This window comes from Lethenteron reissneri, chromosome 39, assembly GCF_015708825.2.
Source record: "Lethenteron reissneri isolate LAM-NWPU_2019-01 chromosome 39, ASM1570882v1, whole genome shotgun sequence".
NCBI classification, from domain to species: domain Eukaryota; kingdom Metazoa; phylum Chordata; class Hyperoartia; order Petromyzontiformes; family Petromyzontidae; genus Lethenteron; species Lethenteron reissneri.
The window spans coordinates 8344755-8363287 of NC_083817.1; the positions used below are offsets into that span (position 1 = coordinate 8344755).

The following is an 18533-nucleotide window of genomic DNA, read 5'->3' on the forward strand; positions in this document are numbered from 1 at the left end:
ATGGCAGGGGGCACGTCAACTTCCCCAACAAATTGGTACTCGCTTTATCAACCCCCAGCGGGATGATGGACTGTGGCAACCCCAACCCAGGACTTGAACTTGCGAACTTCGGATCGCGAGCCACTCTGTTGTCTAGCCGCTAAGGCCGGATGTGACGAGATATTCCGATTTCTGTGACATGCGCTGGGGGTTTGCCACTCAAAAGTGGCAACAGAGTTGTGGATGCTCTAAATCTTTTAATTGTACATCCCTAGGCCATACCTCCTGGTTTAGAGAATGCCTTATCCGCTACAGAGTCAGCATTGAGTATGCGCGTGTGCATTCTCAAGTCAACCGGTCCGTGTAAACCCGTGTCCCTTTTCTACGCGCGCCTTGCGTGCGTCTGCCTCTCTGGCTATCTGCCGACCGTACCCAACTTCCTTGTCCGTCTCTCCGTCCACCCTTTCATCCGCCTCGCTCATTTGTCCTTCTGCCTGTCGGCTTGTAAAGCCGCTGCTTGCCTGTCCATCTCCATCTACCTCATTTTGCTGCTGTAAATTTCCCGCGCGATAAGCCACTTTGTTGAGCTATCATTAGTGGCCAGGTCGCTTGTGAAAAATAATTGAATACCTCGGTGGGCTTTGCCTGGTAGGATGGTGATGGTTTAATTTTACTTGTATGTGTTTGGGTGATTTGTTTGCCTTTACCGTACTCTGCACTGCCATGTCGTCTTGTTGTACTGTTTGTTGTTGTGACATCTTTACCCCGTGTCCTTACTGGCGCATCTGCGAAGAAGAGCTTCATAGCTCATCGGATCCCTACAGTATAAATAAATATTTTGATCTGAAAAAATAATTCTGATTCTGATCTGCCTTTATCCATCGATCGCCCCTCTCTCCCTCCCCCCCCCCCCCCCCCGAACTTTAGCCCGGCGGTGGGGGCCAAGCCAAGGTGACGTCCGCACTCTTCCCGACGTCCATGCTGCCGCCCCCTCCACCGCCGATGCCGAGGCCCGTGCCCCTGCCCATGTCGGTGACCGATACGAAGCCCATCAGCACGAGCAGCGACGGAGGCACGCCCTCCCCGACGTCGCCCAGTGAGTAGCATCCACCACCCACCCTGTTTGCTCACCCACCCGCTCACTCGCTCGTCCGCCCGCTCACTCACTCGTCCACTCACCCACCTGCCCACCCGTTCGCTCGTCCGCCTGCTAACTCGCCAATACCTTTGCCGACTCGGCAGTGGCATCGTTGGGCTTTGCGCGGGGTCCTGGTTGCAACGTTGCCTAACGAACTGTCAGGGATCCTTATTCAAGTTGCACCCCCTCTACGAGGAGCGTGGCATCCCAGGGGTTCCTTCGGCCCCTCCGAGGGCCCTCGGTGCAGTTGCACCGCCTACGCACTTTCGATAGCCGCACCTGCTCTGCGTTCCTCCCCGCTTCGCCAATGCGGCGGGTCTCACCGGCGCGCTTTTGCCAAAAATTCGGATGAAACTGGGGGGGGGGGGGTGGGGGGTGGCGGGGGGAATATTTGCCAGCAACGACACGTGAATCGGGATCCCAGGTGCCGCACAGGTCAATTAATTGGTGCACGCACACGCATGCACACCGCACGCGCACACACACGCGCAAATATACACCAGAATGGGCTATTAAAAGCGTGCAAATTCACACTTATTAGATTTTATTTTAACAGTGACCCCTGATGTCGGCGCAATTAGTATATATCACGTGAATATTTTGTGCAGGTGCGATGACAGAATTGGCCCAATATAGGCTTGAAGCTTATTCTTGTTTGAATTGTTCCTGTCATGGTGGGGGGAGGGCATTCATATCTCGAGCAAAGCTGTCGGCGAGCGTGGAATCTACTTTATAAGTTCCCTTTTGTGTTTTCTTCACCCTTTGCGTTTGTAATGGTTTTTGGTGGGCTAAAACATTGTACATATTGCACCATCATTATTATTATCATCATGGGTCATGGTCAATCCACTGCTGGATGCAGGCCTCCCCAAGCCGTCACCGTCTCGGGCACCGTAGTGGTGAGATGTTAACTCCCTCGCCTGGTATACAGGAGGTCGTGGGTTCGATCCCGACCTGGGCGCCTGCTGTATATTTTGTGTCTGCATGTTCTCCCCGTGTTCGCGTACATTTTTCTCAGGGTCCTCCGGTTTTTTTTCCCCTCCACATTTAAAAACTTGCGTTTCAAGTATTTGGCTGCTACACATTTGCACGTGATGATAAGCCACTTTGCCTGAGCTATCATTTGTGTTGGCCAGGTCGCTTCTGAAAAAGAGCTACACAGCTCAGTGGGGCGCTTACACCTGGTAAAATAAAACCAAATTGTTTCGTAAAGATAGGGCCCCGCAATGTAACAATCCGGAGCGCCTGCAACGCAAGCCGATTTCGTCTCTCCATCTCCCGAGCGCGCTCTCCCCGCTTGAGCTGCCCCTCCGTCGACACTTAGTAGGCTTGGCCACCGTTCCTTGCAGCGCTTGAAACCCACACTTTGCTTTCCCACCACGTGGCCTCCGTGAAAACAAGGCTGCTGCTGACGTCCACTTTTTTTGCGTAAACCTCGTGGCGGGGTGGAAGCCTTCACGATCGCAGTCGCCCCAAACGTTTGATGAAGCTAAGCGATGTAAGTAATTGTTCGTTTTTCAACTTTACCAAACAATGGGACATTCTTTCAATCACCTCATCCGCACCACCGTCCGCCCAGTGGGTGCAGACTGCGGTTGGTCGACCGGCAGGTCCGTGAGTGCTGGGATTCAGTGTGGCTACTCCTGTCTCTTCTGAGTACCCAGGCCACAAACTACCCTCGAGGGATACTTTCTAGAGCTGCCTCTCGAGAGGAGGTCACTTCCGCCAGCAGTGGTGTGGGAAAGGCACATGCAGGGCTCTTCCTTTACTCCGAGCAAAAAAACGGTCGAAAACCAAAAATATTGACGAAGGATAATAAAATACCCGCTGAAAGTAGTAACGTGTACGCGAGTACATTTCGAGAGGCTTTATGGAGCTCCCTCTAGCAGAGGGCCCTTCTGCTGACAGTGGCGTGAGCGAGCAGTTGCAGGTCTGCGCCTTTACCGACGCCATCGATCGTCGTGGCTTTGCAACAAATTCCAAAGAAGAGCCACGGCATCGCTTGCGTTCGCATTTTTACTTCCGATTTTATCGCGGGGACTGACGGCGAATAGGCATAGCCAGCGCTCTTAATGTCTGATTTTAAAAAAATAACTCGACTCAACTCTCCCCAGTGAGGATCGCGTGCCAGACACCGCGGGGGTGAATGATCTGGGGTGGAGGGTGGCATCCTTTGTCAAAAAAAAAAAAGCCACGAAGCGTAAAACGGAGATGAGCGCGACGATCTAGAACTTCCCCCCGGGCGCGCCGGTCAGCCACGACCTCCGACCTCGGCGGACTTTCTCTCTCACGCACGCGGCGGATGTGTGGCTCAGGGCGGGGGAGGGGCGGGGGGCTCCTGCTGTCCCCACGTACACCCATCGCCCTATTGTCACTCCACTGCTGGATGAGGGCCTCTCTCAACGACGCCGTGTGGGGTTGTTGGAGTGGGGGGTTAGGCCACGCTTCTTTGCTCTGGCTCGGTGCAGGAGTTGGCGGTGGTACGGTGGTGACCGCACGATCTCCGCCACCTTCTCCACTGTAAGACCAAATCCGCGAATATTTTCTCAGTTGCCACGATGTGGCCTATTCTCAAAACCACGCAGTGTCCGGTGAGAATAAACGCTAATCGGTCCCCCCCATCATGCCTTGCGCGTCACGTGACATCACCATACTTGTGCCATCTATAAAATCGCCTTCCGTTAATTATGCTTATTTGTTTCCAGCCTGCATGCATTATTCTGTCTGATGAGCGTAGAATCCTTAATAAGAGAGTGTGAGAATTGGCGTATCAGTTTCTGACATTGCGCAGGGCATTGCTGTAGTTTTATACGACGTTCTAAATGCCTCGGATGAAATATCCCAGGTGTGCATGCTCCGGTGTACATTCAGAGAGGGGGGCACGCGGGTTGGAGATTAGAAACATGTCGCAGGTGAAGGATGTCGTTGAAGCTAGCTCGCGGGATCGGGCCCGGACACGTGACGGCCGGGGTGGGGGCACGATGACCCGCGGTCGAGAATAATAGCGGCGGAGTAGCAGCCGGAGGAATGGAACGCGTCGGGAGAGTCGAGGGCCCCGCGTCCGCTGCGGAGATGGAGCGATGAAATAGGCTCGCACCGCAGGCGCATGTCGCATGGCGGCACCGCGAGGAGATGGCGACGGCCTGGGGTGGAGGCGTTTATCCAGCAGTGGATTGATCATGGCCGACGACGGTGAACTTTACGATGATGATCGTGATGGTGGTGGTGGTGGTAGCGGTGGTGGTGGTGACGCACGTGGAGATTTGGGTTCACGGGCAAAGCTCGCCCCGCCGCGTGGCCTGTCAAGAACTCCATTATCATTCAGGACCCGGCGAGTTTAACCCCGCTGCGGAGAAAACCGGTCAATATTTACGGCTTTCCCGGGAGAGCGAGAGAGAGAGAGAGTTGCTCGCTTTTTTTTAATTCCGCCCTGAAACCGCCGATCCCCGTTGGGTGCGGGCGCCTGGGTGTGACCACCGCGGCGAGGGACGGCGCTGCCCCTCTCACCGGGGCAGCGAGGGCGACTCTCTCTCTTGCTGCCCCTCTCACCAGGGCAGCGAGGGCGACGCTCTCTCTCTCTCTCTCACCGGGGCAGCGAGGGCGACGCTCTCTCTCTCTCTCTCACCGGGGCAGCGAGAGGGACGCTCTCTCTCGCTGCCCCCTCAACGGGGCAGGGAGGGCGACGCTCTCTCTTGCTGCCCCTCTCACCGGGGCAGCGAGGGCGACGCTCTCTCTCTCACCGGGGCAGCACGAGCGACGCTCTCTCTCGCTGCCCCTCTCACCGGGGCAGTGCGTGCGACGCTCTCTCTCGCTGCCCTTCTCACCGGGGCAGTGCGTGCAACGCTTTCTCTTGGATTGCCTCGCCCGGCTATCTTTGAGACGGTGACCCCCCCGGGTAGAGAAACTCATCTGCCGGCCGGCTTCTTTGTGCAAGTGGCCGGTCGTGTGTGTGTGCGCCAGTGTGCGAGTGAGCACGTGCGTCGGTATTTCCCGCACCTCCGATTAGCAAGGTTGGCTACGTACGGCGCCAAAGAAGTTCATCATACATGGATTTGTGGAGAGGAGTGGCACAATGGTTAACGCGCTGCTCTACGAACACAGCAACTCGAGTTCGACTCCCGCTCATGGCCAACATCGGCGATGAATGCTTGAACCGGTCCTGGGGCTCTCCTCGGTTTGACCAGCTTTAATAATGAGTATCTGGTGCGGTGTGTAAACTTCAGCACTTGGTAGATAGAGGTGGCTAGGTGTGGTGGTGGCCACCCACCCCCTCGTGTGCCGTGCTGGCCTTCATAGATGCTCACTAACAGCACTGTCCAAGGCTATATGGGGATGTACATCTATGTATGTGTGTTGCATCTTAGTGTTGACAATACTTACCACAACAGGCTATACGGGAATACTTTTTTTATTTGAGTGGGTGTATGTGTGGTTGGGTTTGTTGTGTATTTGTGTGTGAGTTTGTGCGATTGTGTACGATTGTATGTGTGTGCTTGCGCCATGTCTGTTTGTGTCCGTGCATGTGCGGGTGTTGGTCATTTGTCTGCGCCTATGATGTGTTTTTATTTGTGGGCCTGTGCTTGTGCGTCTGTCTGTGTTTGTACTGGACTTCTTCTTTCTGCTGTCTTACGGCTGCTGCTGTAGACATAGAGCAACAACGACAATTTTACATTCAGGCGTTCAAGCCAGCTGGTAGCGGCAGTGTATTGGCTTCGTGCACTGCGCTCTGAAGCCTGCAACCTGGGTTCAATCGCCGGCCGCGGCTTAACATCAGTGACTGAGCGACATCTCAAGCGGTCCTGGGTCCCAACCTTCATGAAGCGCTTACCAACCGGCTTGGCGAAGTACGATATGGCATGGGGGGGGGGGGGGGGCGTGGGGTGGGGGGGAGACCTTCTGTGATTGGACAGGGTCACCCGTCGTTGTTAATTGCTTTAAAGTCTTCAAGAGACGAGGGGCTTTGCACACCTCCGTTGAGCACGGGTTGGCTACGTACGGTGTGCCGAAAGAAGTTCAGCATACCGTACATAGAGACACTGTTACAATAATTAACGCAGTTACAACAATTAACGCAGTTGACACCCTCCACCAGTAGGTCGCAGGAACTTGAGCGACAGGCGATCGCGACGTGCCGGTGGGCTGGGTTCCCACCACCAAGGGGCCTCTTAGACGCTCGTCAGAGAAGAGCAGCGTCAAAAATCAAAGTCCCATTACCCGGCCACGGAACAAAATATGCCCAACGATCAAAGGGATGTTTGAGTAGACCGAATTTAATTGTTTGCACGAGATGCCATTACCATTATTATTACAATTATCGTGATCGCAGATGTCATTTGCGCGCGTTATTTTTAGCGAGCGACTGCGCTCGCTCGCACACTCGCCCTGTCATTAGCAATCTTGGTGTTGCTGTTATTATTGCGACTATCCTTGGCGTAGGGCGCATCGACTATCGAACACTCGTTGTGCTCATCGTTTATTTTTATTCTTCTTCCTCCTCGCTAACTCTGCAGCGTTTCGCTCCACGTCACTCGTGCGCGACCACGGTATCGGCACGTGTCGGGGGGCACTTTTTGTCGATCCACTGTTGGGTGAAGGCTTCGCGGTGGAGAGATGTTAACTACCTCGCCTGGTATACAGGAAGTCGTGGGTTCGGTCCTAACCCTGACGCCTGCTCTATATTTGGAGTTTGCGTGTCTCTCTATTCCCATGGTCGCGTGGATTTTTCCCCGAGTCTTCCGGTTTTTCCCCTCCACATTTAGAATCAACGTGAATTTAAGAGTATTTGGCTGCTATAAATTTGCACGCGATGAGCCACTTCATCGGGCTTTCCTTTGTGGCCAGGTCGCTTCTGAAAAAGAGCTCAGTGGGCCTTACCTCGTAAAACAAAACATAGTTTAGTGTTATAGTTGTGACGATGAGCGCACTCATGGCAAGGTTGTGTTGAGCAAACGCCGGTTGAAGAACCGTTACGGGATCTCTATTTGCACTGGAATTACGGCAAAGTGCAAAAACAAGGCAAATTAAAATGCTAATTACAATCATAATGATGGCAAACCGATCTCGCCATCAACGTCATATTGGAAATGTAATATCGCATCGTGAAGATGATACCGCAGCAAGCCCAACTCACGCACGCACAAGAATCGCTGTGCGTTAGCGGAGACCATTGAGTAAACTCTGGCGTCCAAAGCTACCCCCGTTGTCTACGTGCTGTGTCTAGAGTAACCCAGAGCAATGCTCAACACATAGCAGCGTAGTGCAACGTAGAGCAATGCGTAGCAACACAGAGCAATGCGCAACACATAGCAGCGTAGGGCAACGTAGAGCGTCGTAGAGCAATGCGGAGCAACACAGAGCGATGTGCAGTGACACAGAGTAATGTGCAATAACAGAGCACAACACATAGTAACACAGGAACACAGAGCCACACAGAACAATACACAGAAACACAGAGCAACGTGCAGTAATGCAGAGCAATGCACAGTCACAGAGCGACGAGCAACGCAGAGAAACACGGAGCAACGCAGAAACAAAGCGATCAACCCAACAGCGAGGTTTGCAGCTGCTTTAGGACTCGGAGGAGGGGGGGGGGGTCCCTTTGCTGGTCACGGTCCAAATTTGCCAAATTTGGAAATTACTCGCAATGATTTGGAAATTTAAAAAAATCCCGTCCCGGTGGTGGTCGCGGAGCGAGGGCAGACATCGATGTAATCGAGACGCAAAGTCTCGGCGGATCGATTCCGTGTAAGTGGCTCTCAATGAGAACGAATTGATGCACGGGCCTCCGGATTAACCGATAGTAAATCCATTCACCAATTTGCGTGGGGGTTTTACTCTCTCTTTTTTATTTTTTTTTACGCTTTCCACGCGCGTGGGAAAGCGTCTAACCCGTCAGACGTGTCCATCCCGTCCCGTGCTGTCCCTTCCGCTTGTTCGTCAGCGACTCGTCAGCGGTATAACATTTGCAATTGCGCTGTAACAGGATAAAATTCGCGACAGAATTAATGATCAATTATGTTAATGTGGAAGAAATCCAATCGGCGTCAAGGTGCGGCCTAATGTGGGCTTTTCCGATCCACGAATCATCTCTTTAGATCCACAAATAATGTGACAGGAATCACTTTAACCTAAGAAAACGTATTCTAAATATTACAGCTATGTGTTCGAGCATGGATCAAGCATGGATCAAGATTTGTATCCTTAAAATCGGTCGACACCCGTTCCTTATACGGGCAAATCCACGCCCGATGACTCCATATATGGGCCTTAAACATGACCACAATGTATAATTCTGTCCCCGGGTTCATTCTATTCTGTTACAGCGCATTCTAAAAGCGTCTGCCTCTCAGTCGGGGGGTTTGCAAAAAGATTGAATTGTTCAAGACTTTTTCTCCTGTTTTGTACACATCTGCCACATACTCTCTACGTGAACACACGTGCACTTCAGCATCGTCATCGATCATCGTCAGCCGTGATCTATCCACTGCTGGATGAAGGCCTCCTGCCAAAGCCATTGCCGTGTCTTCTGATAATCACGCGATGCAACGATACTCCTCGCTCCTACGCGCGGGCCGACCTCTTTGCTCCATCTCTGCGGGGTGGGGGCGGTGGGAGGGGAGGGGCGGCAGGGGGGGGGCAGTAGGGGTCAACGGGGAGGGCGGGGGGTGAGGCATGTTGCCTCGTATTGCCTGCCACCTGTTTAGATACGTGCCCTCACACACACACACATACATGTACATACACCCAATGCAATGCACAGCATTTCAGCAATACGCACACGTTACAGCCCCTTCCGCCGATTCACTGCTGGATTGGACGGCCGTGTCGGCAGAAGACGAGGTGCACAGACTTGGTGGGCGGGGGGCATAGGTGTACGGTCCAACAATAGATATCGCTGCAATGCCTTCTACTACCCAGCACGTAGCCTCTGCGGCAGCCTATAGCAACCTGTTCTGCAGTGCGGTCACACGGCATGCAGCAGTGCCGAGTGCTAGGCACGGAAGGCTGTGCACAACGTAGCAAACTTTAACTTTGATTGTTTTTAATCCACTTCAGGCTCTGCATTTTGCACGCTGTTCAGTGTACACAGTGGATGTAGCATTAGGGTGGTGACTCCCAGGGGCTCCATTCAGTCCGCATCTCCCCTTTGACCCCCCGCTTCCTCTGTCCCCATCCACACCCCCGCCCCCGTCTCCCGATCCCATTCAGTCCATCTCTAACCCCACGCTCACCTCACTTCACCCCCTCGCTCTGGCGCCCCGACACCCGACGGCTCTCGTCGTCCGTGCCTCCTGTCACCTACCGGTTGGCACACCGGCGGAAGAACCGTGATGCCGCCCGTCGCATCACGCCCCGGGTGCCTTTGCCTGTGGCTGTGGCTGGTGGCCTGCTGACCGCGTAGCGACCTAAGTCGGTCTACCAGTAAACCTAAATACGTTCAGAGAGACATTAAGCCCTGATGCCTCCTCAACAGCTGCGCCCTGTGTCGGTGACCCTGGCGAGACTCGCGATTACACACACGCAACAAAGACAAAGATCCCCCCCGTGTAGCCTTAACAGGCTGTTGGGGCAAGTGCTGTTAGTGAGCAGCACCTGTGAAGGCCGGCACGGCACACGAGGCGGTGGGTGGCCAGCACCATGCACGACCTCCTTTGTCTCCCTGGTGGTGATGTTTACACATTGGTACTCATTTGAGGCTGAATCGACCTAGGGGAGGCCCAGGACCGATTCAAATATTCGGCAATGTTATTGGCCGTGAGCTTGAATCGAGCTCGGGTCGCCGGGTTCGTAGCGCAGCGTGTTAACCGCTACACTACCGCTGTCCACGCACACACGCACGAACGCACGACCACACGAACGTACAGACACACTGCTGTTGGTGTGCAGTGTTAGCAGGCCTGGCGGTTGGTTAGGGGTGGGCATGCAAAGGCGGCCAAGCTGGAGGCAAAGATGTTAGAGCTCCCGAAAATGTGAAGCTGGGGAAGAGAGAGAGAGGCATCGAGAAAGAAACAGAGACTGAGACTTATCAAATGAAACATACACAGAGAGACAAGCACGGAGACAGACGCAGAAAAATAGAAACACAGAGAGAGACACGCATACATGCAGAAGCACAGAAAGAGACAGAGAAACACAGACAAACCAAGACAGAAAACGCAGAGAGACACAGAGATAACACAAACAGAGAAACACAGAGAGACGCAGAGAGACACAAACACAGAGCAACGCAGAGGCACAGAGCAACGTAGAGACTATCCAAAGCCAAAGATCCCCCCTATACCCTTTGACAGACTGTTGGGGCAAGTGCTGTTAGCGAGCACCCATGAAGAGATGTACACACACAAACAGAGACACACTGAGGAGCAGGCACGTCGAGACAGAGACAACTCTCCTTCCTGTGTGGTGACCACTTGCCACTTGGGCCCTCGATGATGATAGTTTTAATTTTCGATTTAAAGCTTTCGTGACTGCAGGGATTCATCTTCTTGGTTCTTTCGGTAAAGTCACGTAGAATGGAAATAATAAAATAATAAAAATAAAACATTAAATAATTCTCACGACGTTTCGGCCACAACGCAAGCAGCCGTCCTCACCTACGCATTTCACAAGTAGTACTAATCCCATATCTGCATTTCCCATAAAAATGCTAAATTCCTCTTGATATGCAAATTCTTTTGTCAAGGCGCTCTTCCCCCTCCAACCCAGCTTAAATAGACGCTCCAAGCCTGGGGTGTTTCATTCAGACGCTGTCTTCTTGACAGACCTGTTTTTCACCTGAAGACGGCTGCTTGCGTTGTGGCCGAAACGTCGTGAGAATTATTTTATTATGTTTTATTTTTATTATTTTATTATTTCCCTTCTTCGTGACTTTACCGAAAGAACCAAGAAGAGTTTTAATATTATTATTATTTTGACACTTGTTTTCCCAGGACAGCCTCACTGAGTCCTGCCAAGCGTTGTGCGACCTAGGGAGCCAGTGAAGCTGCTTGCTATGTCTGATCCCAACTGAATGACGTCACGCGGTAGCGAGATGTTAACTACCTCGCCTGGCATACAGGAGGTCGTGGGTTCGATACCGACCCTGACGCCTGCTGTATATTTGGAGTTTGCGCGTGTCTCTCCCCCCATGATCGCGTGGATTTTTTCCGGGTCCTCCGGTTTTTCCTTCTACATTTAGAATCAACATCACGCGTTTAAGAGTATTTGGCTGCTATACAGTGTGTACAAATTATCGCCACTGGGGAGATGGAGGTGGCTGGGCGTGGTGCTGGCCACCCACCCCATCGCGTCCCGTGCTGGACTTCATCGGTGCTCGCAAACAGCACTTGCCCAAGCAGTCTGTCACAGATACTTTGGTGATCTTTTTCTTTGAGGGGCGAAGGTTTTCAAACTCAGTTCAGACCCAGCAAAAGTTAAATCCCACCTTCTCTTCCACAAATTCTCCCTTTCACAAGATCAAGCGTGCATCTGTGAAGTGTTCCCCTGCCGTGGGAATGTGGAATTTCCACCACTGGCTCAGGGCTGCCCGATAGAGATGTAGTCATCTGTCCTGCTATTTCCTGCCGGTTCTGTGTTGTTTGCGAAACTCTCGTCGCTGGCGTTTGTACAGCCACTTGGTCCAACCACTGCTGGATGGCGACCTCGCCACACCGTATCTCGTATATGGGGGTTGTTTAGCCATTCCTTGGGCCGCCACGGTGGCTAGGAGATGTGAACAACCTCGGCTGGTTTACAGGTCGTGGGTTGACCCTGATGATGCCGGTTCATTTGGAGTTTGCATGTTCACTCATCCCGTGGCCACGTGGATTTTTCTCCGGGTCCTCCGGCTTTTCCCTCCGCATTTAGAAACGGCGTGCGTTTAGAGTATTTGTCTGTTATATATTTCCACGCGATAAGCCACTTCGTTGAGCTATCATTTGTGGCCAGGTCGCTACCGAATATAGCTCAGTGGGCCTTTCCTGGCAGAATTTTTGTTCAAATTTTATAATTTCGTTTTACTTTGCCCTGCTGGGTCAGTGTGGGTTTGGTGAAAGGGGTGGATAATCCAGGACTGGTTTAGACATCACTCCCACCGCTAACGGTTTTAGCCGTGGCTGGGAATAAAACCCAGGTGACATGGATTCGAGAGGAATTGTTTTCGTATTGCTGACCGCTGCGCCACACCGCTACACCCCCCCCCCCCCCCCCCCACACTTACTCACACGGACTTGAAATGATCGGCGCGTTTGTGACAAGCAGAGACCCGCGTTCTGGCTGCGAGTGCAACCAGCTACACGCCGCGCTAGCCTGAGATGTAGTCCTCATCTCTCCCCCCCCCCACCTCTCGCCCCCCCCCCCCCCCCCCCCCCCCACCGTTTGAACGTTGATTATTTTTTCTGGCAAGGAAGCAGGGGGGGGGACCCACCGGTTCATTCTGAAACAATCATTAAGACGAGCGCTTGAATTGAAGAGCGCGTTTTGTTGCATGCGTTCGTTAACGAAGCAAAAACGCGTAAAAAAAACTGTCTTACGTACATTTGGGTAAAAATGAATACGTTTAACAACGAAAATTAGCAATTTAAAAGAAAAAAATGTTTAATGTTTTTTATTATATTTTATCGAATGGCATTTTGTTTTTTTTAAACAAAAATACGTTTTAAAAGTATGAACCAACAAAAAAACATCTTTAAAAAAAAAAGTTAATCTCAAAGCGACACAGAGGCTCTTTCCTGCCCGCTCGTCGCCGCACGCGGAAACTCGCTTCCGTTGCTCACAGTTAAAACTTCCTGCTCTGTTTTGATTCATTGTTTCACTTCCTGAATGAACGTATGTGTGTCCCCTCTTTCCTTACCCCCCCCCCGACTCTCTCCCACACACCCTGCACTCCGTAACCCTCCCAACCCCCCCCCTTTCCCCCTCCCTCCCCACATCTTCCCATCCTTCAAACCTCTTCCCCCCACCCCTCTCGCCCTTCTTTGCCCTTGTCGCCTCCCCTTAACAGCTTACTCCTCGCCCATCACTCCCCCTACCAACCGCCCCTTCATGAGCTTGGGACCCCGAGACCCCGGCCTTGTAAATATACATTCCCAGCATCCTCAGGTGGGCTACATCACATCAGCGGTAACATCAGCGGCAGCGGCAGCAGTAACATCAGTAAATAAACAGCAGCAGCATGTCGATGCACTAACCCACACGCATAGCCACGCTTTCAAAGACCATTTGCTCACACGTGTTGTAAATTTACGCTTGCTACGCTGTGCGCTGCAGGTGTGTGTTTGTGCATGGTTGTTTGTTTGGCTGTTTGTGAACGCACGTGTGTGTGTATGTGTGCATGTGTGGGAAAGGTGTTGTCATGGTTAGCATAATGCAAAACAGAATTGGCGACTTGAATTCGATTCCCGGTCGCAGACAAAGATAAGTGGCGAAAGCGTCAATCGGTTCTGGGCCTCCACTAGGTCGGCTCAGTGCTAAATGATTACCTTCCATGTTGTGTAAACGTTGGCACGGCGGAGATTAAGGTGGCCCAGCCATGGTGCTGGCCAAACGCGCAGTGGCGCGCAGTTTCCGACCTTAATCGGTGCTTGCTGACAGTACTTTTCCAAATAGTTTATGTAGGCTACACAGGCGGTATTTATCTTTGTGTGTGTCCGTATCTATTCGTACGAGAACAGGCATTACTCCCTGCGTGTGCGCGCGTGTACATAAACGCGTGTCAACGCAGGTGCGTTCGCTTGTGTGTGTGTGTGTACGTGCGTGCCCCCCCCCCCCTCCGGCATGTGTGCGACCACAGGTGGTGCGTGTCTGGGTGCGCGTGCACGCGCGTGCGTGTGTGTGTGTGTACAGGTGTGCGTGCGTGCGTGTGTGTGTGTGCGCTAGCCACGCCGTTCTGCAGGTAAGCGTTATGATTGCGCCGGCATTCACCGCCGAGTTTTTTTCTGGTAACCAAACTGGCAGTGCCTTTTGTGTGCCAACCAATTTTAGGGAGGTGGTACGGGGGGGGGGCGCGGGTGGGGGGGGGGTTATTTAATATAAAAAAAAATTCAACAACAAAAATCCTTTGCTCACTCCAAGTACGCGCATGCACCTGTAAGTCATTACACATACCGCCGAGAGAGCGAGCGCGTGCGTGCGTGCGTGTGCCTACGTCTGGATTTAATGGGTCCCGCGAATTCAATTTACGCGCCAACAACAAAAAAACCTGAGCCGTGCACCTGCGACGAATGCCAGTCGGCACAATCGAGCGGCGGCGGCACAAGGTGGGTAGCGGAGGCGGGGGGGGAAGAAATTAAAGACGCCGAATGGCTTGTCTTGCATTGGCCGTGGTCACTTATTTGTCTGGATCAGAGGTAGGAATTTCAGCCGTGACCTTTTCCTTGCTGTCCTAGCCCTGGTGATTTGTAGATGAAACGTCGTCTCTTTTTTTAACTTTTACTGCGCACAGCAGCTGTTGAGCGCAGCGCTCCTAGGCCAAAACCGTTAAGCGGACCACCACCAAGTTGTGACAGATAAGGGTGTTGTAACACGTTGCTTCGAATTGAGAAAGGTTATTATTATATAAACCCATGGCACCTGGGTCTGTCCCATGACCTCCTGCCAGCAGGCCTTTGACATTTCACGTGACCTCAAAGTGCGCCTAGCCTGGCACAAGCACCGTGGTGACATCACCGCCACTTAGTGGTGAACGGCGGTTGTTGTTGAGTGGTCGAGAGTGTGTGCGAGTATGTGAGTGTCATCTCAGTCAGTCGACCCGTGGCACCTGGGTCTGCCCCGTGACCTCCTGCCAGCGGGTGTTAGACACTTCACGTAGCCTCAAGGTGCACATGGCCTGGCACAAGCGTCGTGGTGACGTCACCGCCACTTAGTGGCGAATGGCGGTTGTTGTTGTGTTGGTGTGACCTTGCGGTGTGGTGAGTGAGTGGGTGAGTGTGCGTTGTGGTTGGTTGAACACCGTGTGGATGAGATCAGACGGTCGGTGTCTGGCAGACCGAGTCCTCAACGTGGGTGGGGAAATCGCCGAGTGAAATTCACAAGCAGAGTGACCGTGGTCGTAGCCATAGAAGAGTAATCAGGAGGTGTCTGACCGCTGGTGAGCGAGTGACTGCAGTGGATCAGTGAGTGCCGCTGAAACATCAATCACCCTGGCTGCTGCTTTACGTTGAATTGTATTGAGTGCAGCACCGAGGTAGGAGTTGGGTGCTCCACCCCAGCTATTCCAACTTTGGCTGAATTCTCGGTGTGTATCAGTGTGTTGTGGGGAGCAGCACTACAGTGGTTTGCTCGCTGCGCTACGAACCCCGCCATCCGAGTTCGATTCCCGCTCATGACCAACACCAGTGACGATTATCTGAACCGGTCATGGGCCTCCCCTAAGTCGACTCAGCCTCCATTGAATAGCTGGTGTAGTCTGTAAAGATCAAAGGCGGCCGGGCATTGTGCTGGCCACCAACCCCCTCTTGTGCCGTGCCAGCCTTCATAGGCGCTCGCTAACAGCACTTGCCTCAACAGTCTGTCAGAGGCTATACGGGGGACCTTTGTCTGCCTGAATGTGGATTACGTACGAGTGGATGTGACAGCTCCAACTGTTGGCAACTGGAAGTGCTACGAGTGGATTATAGCGAAACTTTCTAATGGTTACACCAATTTGTTTCAGTGGAATATTTCAACGGTATTCTTTTTGCTCACCGCTATCATTGATCAACGGCTGCGATGTATCACACTGCTGGATTCAGCACTACTTAGTGAGATGCCAACAGTGGTTGTTCCCTATAAGAATAGGTTTTACCCTTTCTGGCAGGAGGTCCCCTAATGAAGTGGTTGCTTCGTTTATGGACTGGGCCCAGCCATGATAATGTGGAATTTCCATTGGAGGATGAACACTGCCCCCCCCCCCATCCCCATTTTTAATTGCCCTTGGGCACCTGTCGTCAAGAGCTTTATAGCTCATCAAATTCCTCCAGCATAAATACATATTCTGATGATTCGACATGAATAAACTTCGGGCTTTATGATCACCAATCACCCTTTAAACATCGCCACATTTCACGCCCGTAACCTGGCTACCCGCAGGAGGACGGATGAGGCGGTGAAGTACGGTCAAACAAACCCGCATGACCAGCACTGAGCGGCGAGGCCTCCATCCAGCAGTGGAGCGAGAGAGCAGGCGAGCTGTGCGTCGACGTGGGAGCGGGTCGCAAGGCAGAGCTCGATTCTCATCGCCGGCACGCCACGCTTGGCTATGCGTCGGAATGCGATTGCGGTCTACCGTCTGCACCCCCCGTAGCCGGAGTGGTTAGCGGGACCCTAATTTTTGCCCGATTGCTCCGGACAAACTGGAAACATAGCGTTCGTCAGAAACCGCGCCCATCGGGAAACCGCTAACTGGATCGCACGAGCTTTTGCCCGAAGGCCCGTGCCGGCACGGTTATGGTACATGCTGGAACACACACACTCACACCTGGTAGAAATTTTCTGCACCAAACGCCTTTGCCCGGGCGAGATTGATGTGAGAGAGTCGGGGCGGGTGGGCGGGCGGGCGGGCGGGCAGCTGCGATGGAGGATATGTGCCCCCTTGCTGCGGCTGCCTCGGCCGCATCGGCCGCTTTTGCCTTTGACTCAAAAACGATGTCAGGTGTGGCGCGGTGCACAGAGATCCCGCGGCAAGTCACGTGATGGCCACAAATCTCGAGTGGGCCACCGTTGTCTTATTACTCTTCTTGGCCACCCACTTAAAAAAGCTGAAAATTCCTGTCTCCACGTGCATGCGTTCGTACGCGTGTGCAGTGCGTACGTGTGTGTGCGTGCGTGTGTGTGCGTACGTGCGTGTGTGTGCGTGCGTACGTGTGTGTGTGTGCGTGCGTGTGTGTGCGTGCGCGAGGTGTGGCGAGAGTTAGAGTGGCGGCTTTGTCGACTGTTGAAACGACGGATGAGTTCCTGCCGATTATTGGATCGGTTGAGCGACGAATCGGATGCTTGAGATGTGCTTTAGCGTGCTGGGGTTTAACGGTGTTCATGTCGAAGATGCAACTTATTTAGTTCGTTATCCTCATCATTATATCATCATCATTGCTCGTAATCGCAGCGTCACGCTGGCCGCGCACTGTGGCGCGTGCTCGTCGTTTTCGAGACTGCATTATCCGGCCTTGTTATTCAAGTTGTCAGCCATGATACAAACACAAGTCAGAGGCATTATGTAGACCGTGAAAGCAATAAGTCAGCTTGGGCAGGACACATCATGGCTCTGACGGCCAACGGATGAGACTGGGGAACAGAATCGCAGCCAAAGGAGGGAACACACCTGGAGACGGAGCAACGATTTAAGTGTGACGCGGCGGAGCGAGATGGATTGCGGCAGCGCGAGACCCAGTAACGGGATGGCATTAGCCCAGGGAGGCCTTCATCCAGCAGTCTTGTATGTATGTTGAACTTCTTTCGCACCGTACGTAGCCAACCTTGCTAATCGGAAGTGCTTTCTTTTTGTATGGTGGATAGACAACGTGGATGGACAATGGCTGATGATGATGAGCGAGAATGAAAATGTCTCTTTCGCAAGGGACATTATCGTCTGTCCTCGTCGTTACAATCGACGTGCCTTACCTTGCCTCGCGGCAGTTTGGCCAAGCGAAAGGTCAGGATAGGTAATTGTAGGAATGTATCATCGCGGTTAACCTTAGAGGGCTGAACGAGTGTTTAGACTTGGAAATTATCCTTCTCAGGTGGTGGGGAGGGAGGGAGTAGTCTGAGTCCAAGATAGTTTTAGCCACGGGATGAAACGTCACGTGGCGTGGCTCAGAGACAGGTTTCGCACAAATAGGTTCTGGAATCAATGATGTTTTTTTCTCATTCTCACAACGCGTGCCAGCAAAGGACGAGGCGCTTGGTTTAATTCTGTCACACGTAATGGAGTACCAAAAAAAACATAGGGAAAAATCAGAATCGAGAGAGAGAGAGAAAAAAAGTCTTAATTTATATCTTTGCTTTTGAGTAAACGTTGGGGTTTCTAGTGTAACCGTGCGGTTGATTTGAACGCCGGTCGCTACGGACTGCTTCGTATGTTTGACTCTCAAGCCAGCCGTCCATGTAATTCCAATACTTTACCATTTTTATATCCGTACATATTTTTTGTTGTAAGGATTTTCTTGGTTGTTTTCATTCGTCATTTAAGACCCAAGGGTACGGCGGCAATTTAAAAAAAGAAATGGGAAAAGACAAACCGATAACGTACAACAAGCCCCAGGGCGTAAAGCACCCTCAAGATTCGGGAACGGAACGGAGGAGATCTAGATTTGAAGCGTTCCGTGACTGCAAGGATTCATACTCTTAGGTTTTTTCGGTAAAGTCACGTAGATAAAAATATAATAAATATAAATAAAAATAGAAATAAAATAATATTATTTTCTTATTAATTAATAATAGAAATAAAAAAACTGTATTATTTTAT

At 52.2% G+C, this 18533-nt stretch overlaps 1 protein-coding gene across 6 annotated transcripts in view; it reads left to right on the plus strand.

The window, feature by feature from the left end:
* The window catches only part of LOC133351928 (nuclear factor 1 A-type-like), a 399089-nt gene that overhangs the window by 351916 nt on the left and 28640 nt on the right, over positions 1-18533 (plus strand). For all 6 annotated transcript variants that reach the window (XM_061567537.1, XM_061567542.1, XM_061567543.1 and 3 more), the window contains 2 exons: positions 907-1075; positions 13098-13195. In XM_061567537.1, coding sequence (XP_061423521.1) covers positions 907-1075; positions 13098-13195 — 267 coding nt within the window. The remainder of the gene's footprint in view (positions 1-906; positions 1076-13097; positions 13196-18533) is intronic.